The sequence below is a fragment of the Echiichthys vipera genome (assembly GCF_963691815.1).
Source record: "Echiichthys vipera genome assembly, chromosome: 14".
NCBI lineage: Eukaryota > Metazoa > Chordata > Actinopteri > Perciformes > Trachinidae > Echiichthys > Echiichthys vipera.
In genome coordinates, this window is record NC_139839.1 from 17,565,884 (window position 1) to 17,577,700 (window position 11,817).

The 11,817-nt window shown below is 39.5% G+C and overlaps 1 protein-coding gene across 1 annotated transcript; it reads right to left on the minus strand.

The window, feature by feature from the left end:
• Nucleotides 1-828: 828 nt before the first annotated feature.
• On the minus strand, nucleotides 829-11,568 carry gucy2d (guanylate cyclase 2D, retinal; the record flags this gene model as incomplete). Its single annotated transcript, XM_083927298.1, has 18 exons — nucleotides 829-913; nucleotides 1,100-1,182; nucleotides 1,281-1,375; nucleotides 4,760-4,858; nucleotides 5,472-5,646; nucleotides 6,119-6,311; nucleotides 7,322-7,485; nucleotides 7,597-7,745; nucleotides 8,120-8,269; nucleotides 8,377-8,533; nucleotides 8,618-8,794; nucleotides 8,963-9,043; nucleotides 9,146-9,265; nucleotides 9,391-9,508; nucleotides 9,610-9,694; nucleotides 9,793-10,165; nucleotides 10,277-10,578; nucleotides 10,719-11,568. The coding sequence occupies 18 exons, from the start codon at nucleotides 11,566-11,568 to the stop codon at nucleotides 829-831; spliced, it is 3,456 nt and encodes a 1,151-aa protein (XP_083783424.1).
• Between the last annotated feature and the right edge of the window lie 249 nt (nucleotides 11,569-11,817).

Below are 11,817 nucleotides of genomic sequence, written 5' to 3' on the forward strand. Positions count from 1 at the left end.
ACTCAAATAGCACTACCGCGGTAACGGGATAAAATGTTATATTATCATTGTTAGATATTGTCTTTTTAAAAAAATCTGTATGAATCTAATATTAAATAAACACACTGGATGCTTTCTTTGATATATTTTCGTATTGTATGGCTTCATTCACCAAATGTGCCACAAAAGTTAAACCTGAGCCATCCCTGACCTGAGTTCATAACCCTGACTGACCCATCCTGTTCTTTTCAGCTTAAATTACTGTGAAATGCTTCAATGTAATAATTCTGAGTTGTTTTAAAAGGCTAATGCTTCTAAAGTGAGTGGTCTATTATACCCAAGCTGAATAGTTGAGCAGTAATAGCTTCCATGTTCATGATAACATCTCTCCAGTATCTCTACAAAGAACAAATCTCAGTACAAATACATACAGCACATGAAGTACACCAGTATCACACATGGTAGTGTAATAATATTTCTGTACACACATCCATCATCATCCCCCTCTTTAGGCAGTTGCTGTCCTCTAAATCAACACTTTTTGGATCTGTAATTCAACATTAGTATGCATATAATGCTGTATGTATACTGAACAAATATAATACAGACGCTTGCATTTTCTGCAATGCAGATTATTGTAGCATATAAATGATTTCCAAAAAAGTATGAATTCCCATGTCACTGGGGCTGGGTTTCCTTTTGAGCGTGGCAGAAATCATAATAAGACTGTAGCTGTTGCATGCTCGACGTTACCTTAGCTCTCTGTGTATTTTTTCACTGAAAAACAATTTTGATCTATAAAATATCACTTTTTATTCTGGGACATCAGTGAGAAAAAAAAAAATCAGCCTAGCTCTTCTTGTTCTGTCGATCCAGGAATGTTTGTCTTCTGTCAGGAGGTATCTCCTCTAAAGCGATATCATGATTGCCTCCCCTGTGTAAAAGGAAATACAGATTTTTATGTTTACTGTGACTGGGATACAGAACAGAAGACCACATACCATCCCCTACTGTCATTTGATTACATTAAGCGGCGCTACAGTATCAATGTAGTGCAAATATTAGATCAGGCAAATCCCAGATATGCATGACTGGAGGAGTAACCAACACATTCTCTTACCCTGGGAGGTCCGGAGGAATAGGCAGATGCTTGGTGAAGTCTTCCTTTCCGACCAACCAATATGTGTTTTCCACCCCTTTTCCCTAAAAATAAATCAACATTAGCATTCATTAGCTATTGTTATGATGCCAGTGTCACAGTGAGTACATTGCATATATTCTGTGTGTATTATTCATTTTACCTTTAACTCTGTCAGGCCTCTGTCTGCAATTATGTATCCAAGATCCAAGCTTTTCAGGACAGCAACTGTGCTTTGGTTGACATGGATTCTGTAAGCTATGATAGAAGACATAGAAAAATTAACATAATTTGCTCATTGCTTTAATATCAGTTAGACATATGAAATCTGTATTGGCTTTGGGACTATCTAATGCTTAAAATGATTGTGTCTGATCAAAAGTCAGGCTGACATTTTGGTATTAAGCCACATGGTGGCAGCAGAGTAGGCATTTATTACAGTATTTTTTGTCTGACGTACCCGCAGTCCTGTCAGATGAACTCATGTAACCTTTCATCGATTCTCAATCTACAATATGTGCCAGATATAAACAATATTCAAAATATAAAAGTGTATGTTTTTCTTTTTTTCCATACACTTGAACTGTCAGTATCCAGGTTGGTCTGGTCAGCAGTCCTACTACTTCTTGGAGTGAAGCTAAGTGTTTCAATGATACATCTATTTCTTTCTATTTCAATATTTAATCTATTTACTTGACTTTAAGATGATTATTTCAACTATTAATCATTTTAACATGACTTTAATATAACTTTGTCAACTATTAATCATTTTAACATGACTTTAATATAACTGTTTCAACCATTAATCTATTAACATGACTTTAAGATACCTATTTCAACATATAATCTATTAACATGACTTTAAGATACCTATTTCAACCAATAATCTATTAACATGACTTTAATATAACTGTTTCAACCAATAATCTATTAACATGACTTTAAGATACCTATTTCAACCATTAATCTATTAACATGACTTTAAGATACCTATTTCAACCAATAATCTATTAACATGACTTTAATATAACTGTTTCAACCAATAATCTATTAACATGACTTTAATATAACTGTTTCAACATATAATCTATTAACATGACTTTAATATAACTGTTTCAACATATAATGTATTAACATGACTTTAATATAACTGTTTCAACATTTAATCTATTAACATGACTTTAAGATAACTGTTTCAACATTTAATCTATTAACATGACTTTAAGATAACTGTTTCAACATATAATCTATTAACCTGACTTTAAGATAACTGTTTCAACATTTAATCTATTAACATGACTTTAAGATAACTGTTTCAACCAATAATCTATTAACATGACTTTAATATAACTGTTTCAACATATAATCTATTAACATGACTTTAAGATACCTATTTCAACATTTAATCTATTAACATGACTTTAATATAACTGTTTCAACATATAATCTATTAACATGACTTTAAGATAACTGTTTCAACATATAATCTATTAACATGACTTTAATATAACTATTTCAACATTTAATCTATTAACATGACTTTAATATAACTGTTTCAACATATAATCTATTAACATGACTTTAAGATAACTGTTTCAACCAATAATCTATTAACATGACTTTAAGATAACTGTTTCAACATATAATCTATTAACATGACTTTAATATAACTATTTCAACATTTAATCTATTAACATGACTTTAAGATAACTGTTTCAACATATAATCTATTAACATGACTTTAATATAACTGTTTCAACATATAATCTATTAACATGACTTTAATATAACTATTTCAACATTTAATCTATTAACATGACTTTAATATAACTATTTCAACATTTAATCTATTAACATGACTTTAAGATAACTGTTTCAACATATAATCTATTAACATGACTTTAATATAACTGTTTCAACCATTTATGCAGTACTTTTAACTAAGTCAACTGTTTATCAATTAGTGTACTTCTAGCTCATTATTTGAACAGTTAATTATTAGCTATTTATTTCTGCCATTCATTCATTGAAAGTCAGCTACCTGTTTAAACTGCTCACTTGCTAATTTGTTTTCACACTACATTGGGTTCAGGTGTCACCTTCGAGTAAATGTTAATATGTGGATATATTATTTTGATCAAATCACAATTTCTATTGTTTTAAATTAAATTATTGTGAATCACTGCATTCATGATTTGCTCCTAATAGCAAAATACAGTACAGTCAAGCATAAATGCATAGTTGTTATTTTAGAAAAAGTATTAAGATCCTTTACTTAAGTAAAAGTCAACGCTGTGAGAATACTCCAATACAAATAAAAGTCCTGCATTAAAAACATAACTGCAGTTACGGTATTTAAGTATCAGCAAAATGTAGTTAAAGTAAGTCAAAGTACTCAATGTGCAGTAAAATGGTCCCTGTCAGTGTTACTATTATGTTGTTCTTGAAACAATACTACGGCTGCATTAATGCCTTGGGTGTTTAAGTTTATAGTTGTTGATGTTATTACTGTGGTTGCTGTGTCGATTAAGGTTGAGCTAATTGTAACTCCTTGATATACTGTTGGGTAGTTTCATCATCATATGTTTGTAGCATCGTTGTCCTGACAGATCCACATACAATATCTCTAAAGTCAATTTTATGGTGTCACAAAAAACACCTTTGTTTTCAGTTTGGAGACATTGCATTTTACAGCTGATCCAAAAGGGCCAGGACCCAAAGGCCTCTGCTGGAGCCCTGCAGGTGATGGATGAAGCTGCCTGCCCGTGGAGCTAACACCAGCCAACTGTAACTGCAAGTTATAGTTTTCTCCTGAACCTGGTGTCAGTCAGACCCCGACTCAGATGAGGAATATATCGTGCGCTCAGATTGGGGAGTATCAGACGTATCAGAATGGTAAGTGAAGTTAACGTCTTTTATTAGTTTCTGTTGCTTGTTAGCTTGTTAGCTTGATATTGTCTGTGGCTGACAGCTATGATGGCAGTGTTTTCTCTCTGTACTGACAGTCCACGCTGAGCTTGAGGTTTCAGCTTTCTTAGCCGGTGTTGTATCCAAGTTGTTCCCCCGTCGAATAGTGCTTCACATATTAACAGTGATTGGTTTATGGATTAGTGACGTACCATCTAAAGCTTGCATGGAGTACGTTTGAATCTCTGATTGCAGGGGAGTGCACAGGCATGTCCTCCTTCAGGAGAGGAATTTGAAAACACCTCTCTAATGACAAAATTTGCTCAGATACAGGTCTCTATGGTGTGTCAGACATTTTAGAGGACAGTTTTTTGAGTAGGACGACTATGAGTAATTAGTTACATTAAAGATGGTTGGTTGCTTTAGTTTGCATGACCTGTAATCACTTGGCTACCAAGTTAAGTGGACTTATCAGTTGATACTTAATTTATACAGCGTGCAGGGGGTCGCTGAGGCAAACTTGTTCATTAACGTTGACGTTTGCACTGAAACTTCAAATTGGCCTCTAATTCTGCTGATAGTCTTAAAGGATTAGTAAGGACTGCTCACTTAAAGCCCTATTTAGCCTCACACACACTACACCTGTTCTCTCAACTGCTATGGCAATTTCAAAAAATGATTAACAAATAAAGAGGAGATCGTCCTGGTCTATATGATGATTTAAGAGACACTCACGCAACGATGTGGACTCCATTCGAGATGCTGTGTTGACAGTGTCTCCAAACAGACAGTACCGAGGCATCGTAAGACCCACTACTCCTGCTACCACTGGGCCTGAAAACGCAGCAAGCAAGAACACGCACACACACAGACACACACACACACACACACACACACACACACACACACACACACACACACACACACACACACACACACACACACACACACACACACACACACACACACACACACACAGGGTTAACTATGATGCTTCTCCTTGACAAGCAATATCTTAAATTTTGTTTACACATACATTTTGTTAGTCAAATTTTGACATTGTGGTATGTGACTTTAACTTTTAAGACTCCATTTTCAATAAAAAAAAAGGTTCCTACTCTTTCTGGAAGACTCATAATCTCTTCTCTTTTCCCCAGAACAAGACATTAAGAGTTGCACGCTACCACTTCTTTGTGCATAAAGAAATTCATGGAATAGACTTGAAATCCAAAGTATACAGTGTGTTAATCGGATAACAGCGCTCTAAGTGGATAGTGTTTCACTGTTCCAGATATAAGTTCCAGACGAGGATAAGGGAGGTAAAAATACCTCCTTGCCTTAGCAGCTTGGGTTCCTATATCTCATGGTAGAACTTTCCATATGCAACATGATGACAGTATATTATGATGATAAGGGCATCACAGCAAAGAAAAGACAGATTTCTCACCAGAGTGCAGGCCAACCCGGATCCTAACCTTCAGGTCGGGCATGTGCCTCATTTTGAAGGTCCCAATGCAGTGGAGGATGTCAAGAGACATGTTGGCCATCTCAGCTGCATGACGGTTGCCGTTCCTATTGGGGACTCCTGAGGCTACCATGTAGGCATCTCCAATAGTTTCCACCTAAATATAATAATTTAAAAAAAAGGTTTAGCACACACACAATATGTTATTTTACTCTTACTAGTTCAAGACTAGAAAGTCACAAAATAAGAGAATTCTCTTAATAAAAATATAGTTATGTGTTAAATGAGGTGAGAAATATTTTCCTGAAATACCTTTAGAATAAATAAGGTTCAGGGGCGACAGGAGAAATGTTTAGCAACAACAATATGAAGAATCTCACATCTAATTATTGGGGTAAAGTTTGACAGGAATGCAAGGTTTTGTTCAAAGAAACAGAAACAAAAACTTGTTTGATTATAAAATGAACAAAATAAAAATGGGATATATATTTCTACCAAACCTGATTTATATAGCCTACAAAAGATGTGTTCTGAGTGTCTGTCAGTTTATTTAAAATACTAAAAATCTTTAAAGATACCACCAATACAAAAATTAGAGGTGTCCATCATAGTTACTGTACACTCTGTACCTTGTAGACATCATGCAGACCAATGATGGCATCAAAGAGTGAGTAGAGGTCGTTGAGTAAGTCGACCACCTCAATGGGGTCGCTGAGAGCTGAGATGGTGGTGAAGCCCACGATGTCACTGAAGTACAGCGTGATCTGGCTGAAATGCTCGGGTTTGACGGGCTTGCCTGTCTTCAACGCCTGGGCCACAGACCTGAAGGACGAAGAGTGGAGGGCAGTGCTGAAGTGCTGAAGCAGAAACCAGCTTCTCACAGGAGCTTGAGACTGCTCAAAGTAATCTTTTTTATTTAAAGCACAAACAGACTTTTACAGACTTTTAACTGCGGCCCCGTTCTAATGATTTGAGGATTTCCTACCAAACTCTTGTCATTGATCTTTGCAAACAGGCACAATGACAATGGTAGGGTGGTGTTACTCTCTCCTCTCATTATGCAGGTAATGGTAAAATACAAGAAAGCCACCACTCTTGGCAGATCAGTGGTTTTACCTGCATCCAAAATAATAACAACTCAATAAGATATGATTAAACTAAATCCAATGCTATGAAGAACACAGTTGAGTATGTTAAGGTGATCTTGTTTTGACTTTTAGATGAAGACAATACTGATAAAAACATCCAGCTCTGAGGCAGAAACATTTTGGTTGTCAGTCGTACTACAAATCATAAAACGAAACACCAGTTGCACATACCAAGACACATCATGCAGTATCGTACGTGTTTACTCTTTAGAGGCCTTTAGACAACATAAACATTAACTAATTTCCTCCAACAGAAAAATTTCAGCTATGGAATAAAACCTAGGACATCGTTCATCGTTCCAATGGTGTTGTTTGCTTTAGGGATGCACCAATTTTGGTATTGGTATCTGACAACATTCGCCTCATTGACTGCCATCGGCAAACAAGGTGGCTTGGCTGACAGGTATGTGTTGGTTTGTGTGGCCGGACTCAGACAGCAGTTCACTGACATATGCTGCTACAGCTACGAAAAATAAGTAGCCACCCTGCTATACTGAGCACTCTCAGTTTAAGGGAGGCTGTCTGATCTTTGACCTCCATTTGGATGTAAAAGGACAAATATGTATGCATAAAGTTCTGTTGTTATTGTGCTGATGCTCTACAGACCTCCAGAGGCCATGGCTTAGAGCACTTTAGACAGTTTCCTGTCTGTCCTGTGTTTGTCAAAGTTGGCTGGACACTCACTTGGGCAACATCTGAGCCACCAGTTTGTCAGTCTTCTGCCTCTCCACCTCCAGCTCCTCTGTCCGCTCTCTAATCAGATCCTCCAAGTTGGAGGAGTACTGTTCCAACATGCGCAGCATAGAGTCGATGATGTTGGTCTTCTTTCCTTTGGTGATGTTCTTAAACTGTCACATGAAAAAGCAGGGAATAAAGTTCTCACCTCCAGCTTGCTACTCTCCTACAGGACAACATGTACAGAGGAGTAGATGCGGATCACGCATTTTCAGTGTTTGTACCTGTTTGAAGAGCTGCTCAAAGGTCTGTCGTTTCTCTGGCTCTTCACTCCAGGCCTGTTTTATAATCTGTATCACATCCAACGGGGCCTCGTCCACTGACAGGACAGGCCGACACAAAGGAGGAGGCTCTTTGACCTTGCTGATAATCTCTGTCAGCACGCACACAAACAAGAACACACAGATGTTAGGTTCACACAGAAATGCACAACAACAGTGATGAAAACTCAACGCAGTTGTCTCTAATGTGATTTTGTGCACCCAATTTTATAAAATGTGACATCAGAGAGTATTTTAAGCAGCAGTTCTAATGTATGTTATTTTCTCTTCAGCTTGATAAGGACTTTGTATGTAGTGAGTGGAAAGCAACAATAAATAGCATGTTAGTATCCCCACAAGTGGGAAACATTAAGAACATGAAGGGCTTTTCACACCTGTGCAGATTTGCCCAAATATTTCACTTCAATACTTCGCTGTTTCTTTTCATGTCACCATGCTCTGGAGTTACTAATCCCATATTCCTCACCCTTGGTAGGCATATCCAGCATGGCGAAAGGGGCACAGCGAGAGATGATCTCCTGCCCGATGATAGAGAAGCTGTAGACATCGCCGGTGAAAGTGCCCCTCCTTCTCAGACTGGAGCTTCTCAGCAGCTCAGGAGCCGTCCAAAGCAGATCTTTATTGAAAAAAAGATGCACAGTGTAAAATAAACTTAAAAAAATAAAAATAAAATATCGATATGTACGAGCAGAAGTCACTAAATCAGGATGTGCATGAACTTACCCTCTGGCTTTTCCCCTTCAGTCTCAATGTTTTGTGCGATCAAAATTTCATTGAACCCATAATCTGTCACCTTCAGTACAAAGCGCCCGTCTACCACACAGTTACGGGATTTGAGCCGTCCATGGATGATGTCACGATTATGAAGGTATTTCATTCCCTGATGAGGAAAAACGTGTGAGCGATGATGATACATGACCAGAGAGTAAATGAAAAAACATGTTGGTTGGTTTGTCTCTCTTACTCGAATCAGATCCATTATCAGGGATGACTTGAACATCCAGTCAAGACGCACTTCTTCATTGCCGAGCAGATCCTCCAAGCTGCCTCTGGAGCAGTGCTCAGTTACAAGGCCAAAAATCCCAGAGTCGAAGAAAAGTCCCAGGAACAGATTAAGATTCTCGTGCCTCATGTCTCTGAGCTGATTGAAAGATGATGGAAACATCAAGTGAATTTATGCTAAAAGAGGAATATCACTCAGTTTGATACATGTTATTGGGGCCAGGGACTACACCGGTCTTTATTATGTGTTTTTTCGGGCAACAATGGAAAGTCAGTCATTTTAATAATCATATACACAGTCACTTACTTTGATAAAGACTAACTCAGTGCTGCTGCTGGCACCTGATACAGCTCCACCGGGGCTTCTCTTCAACCAAACCCAATCACCCTAGGAATTACACAGAACAACTCAGTCTTTGTTAAACCAAGAACAACCAAAGGCACCAAAATAATGAAAAATATTTTGTTGACTGTGTCAGACTTGCTTCACCTCAAACACAGCAACATTGGAACTTTCTGGCGTGGAGGCCATGTAGCTGCGACCGGACACTGAGTGGTGAGGCGTCTTCATATCGAGCTGGCTTCTCAGCATGCTTTCATCGTTGAGCTTCTGCTCACACACACGGTGTAGAGTAGATAAGTTTTTTTTTACAGATAATCAACTTCCGTACATCACATGCTTGCAAAGCAGAGAGGAGCAACAGTCATTAATGGCAGCTTCAGAGCAGAACTGACCCGTTTGCTAAGTTGAGTGTTGATGAAGACCAGGTCGTCTAGGTTCAAGACTACCTTCGTTGCTCCACCACCACCACCACCACCACCTCCAAAGCTGATCCCAATCCTTCCACTTCTCCTAGACAAAACGAAAAAAGGAAAGTCAATCACAATCATTTTGAAAGATCATACAAGATGGCACTGGATGACAGATGATTCTTTGATACTCTGCGTACATACTTAAAATTCATAAAGACGTTAAATCCACATGCGGCGATTACCAGGAACAAAAGGGAAAGAAAGAAGAGACTGACTGTATCCATGCCTTTGGGAAAAGAAGAAGAACAGTTTGAATGCAATGAATTACTCTGCAGTGCACCAGCCTATTTATTTTCTGCGATGACACTACTATAGTTCACTCACCTCCAGTACACGCAAAGTATGGGCTAAACCAGCAGCTTGAGTCTGTGTACGGCGTGCTGCCTGCAAAATGGATCGAACGGCCAAGGTATTTCATGCTCCCGATCCCGTTATATATATTAGCACCTTCCAGAGTATGAGTAGAGTAGAGAGAGTTGCCATAGCCATTGTAGTCCAGTACTACATAGCGAGCTTGCATGCCTTCACCATTCTTCCCGGCCTTTATGTGCTGATTAAAGCCTTCAAATTCAAAACCGCCCTTGTTCTCAGTCAGGATCTCACCAGTTACCCACTGGCCTCCTTTGGCGCGGGCCTGCTCAGCAGCCATGGCTGTGTAGTAAATCATGTTGTAGATGGTGCCAAAGAATGGAGAAACCTAACAGAAGACACAATGATGTGACGATTTTCATTGCATTCAAATGTTTGTATAATATACAGTTTATTCTATTATTATTTACTATTATTACAATATACTGTAGAGTCTCACCTGCTCTGGTGGAGTGCTAGTGCGGATCTCATAGCTGTCCTGAGCGTCTCTGAAGGCCTCATAGAAATTGCGTTCTCCAGAGTCCACAGTGATGGTGAGGACCCCGTCATAGGCTCTCTGCAGCTTGGTGTCATTGCCTAGCATATAGTAGAACGCATCCTTGTAAGGTAGTGCGTAGAGGAGAGCATCGTATGGGATGAACACGTAGCCGCGGTCGATCATACGCATGGACAAGGCTGTTGTCAGAAGCTTGTACTGAGCTTCGCCACCAAACAGGACAGACGGCATGCACATAATGACCACTGTGGAGAGAGGATGGACCGAAAACAGATTAATTTGCATGATTCATGTTGAATAAAACATTGTGGAGTTTTTTTTTTAATGCTACTATACAGTCATTGATTTTTGTGTTATTTCAGTCATCTTTACATCTAAAACCCACCTCTGACCCGGTCTGCTTCCCGCACTTTTGTCAGGGCTCTCTGAGGGCCATCCTTGTTGGATTCCATAGTGACCACAGGGTTGACAGGCAGGCCAAGGGCCCTCAGTGACGAGGCAAGCTCTAGTCCTGTGGCTTCCCACAAATCTGTCTCCTCTGAGATTATTGCTACGTGGGCCCAACTAAAGTACCGCAGAACAGTAAAAAGTACACGCGAGGACAGTGGCAGCGGCCGCAGAAAGGTGGAAAATATCCCTCCTTTATCAATGTTGGGTTTGAGGCAACCCCAGGAAAGAATCCCGACATCCCACTGTTTTGCATACAAAGCCGCTGAGGAGCAGTAGCCTGGGTTTGCTGGGCCCAGGAAGGCAGCACCATAACCTTCCAGCTCAGCAAAGCGAGCTATAGCACGGGATGACTTGCAGTCCTCATTGATCAGTGTGTAGTCATACCAGTAGCCTTTGTTCAGGTAGGGGTTCTTGTTTATGCGGGCAGTGGCGAGGCGGGCTGCCGTATCAGGGAGGGCTTTGGAGTATAAGAGGTCACACTTCCAGGGTCCAACCAGGGCAACCTTAAAAGTGGTAGCCCAGGCTTGACAGGGAAGAAATGAGAGCATAAGTAAGTGCAGAAGAAGCGAGTTCCTACACCAGCTCCTTGAGGGTCGCACAGGGGATGATGGCAACTGTGGTTTTGATGAAGAAGCTGCTAATGATTTAAACTGACCATGTCCACTCCAACAATTTCCAGCCATCGTCGGCACATGTCCTTTTCTCTTTGCTTTTATTGAGTTGTGCTGCCATCGTGGGTGGTAGGACAGGTTGTGCAGAAAGCGGGGGTCTCTGTGACTTGCCATTTTCCTCACACAGCTCTTCTGATGCTTTTGACACAGAATGAAAGTGGAGCGTTTATGGAGATTAGCGTGACACTGATTGTGTCGCGATAAGACCGTCTCCCTTGTCACTCAGCAGGCCTCTAGTCCAAAACTGGACAGGCGACCAGACAACCCCAAGCCATCACTGTCTCTGGAAGACAAAAAAAGGTTGATTTAGAACATTGGTAGCTTGACAGTTCAGGGGGATCAATTTTTGCTTCTTTGTGATAC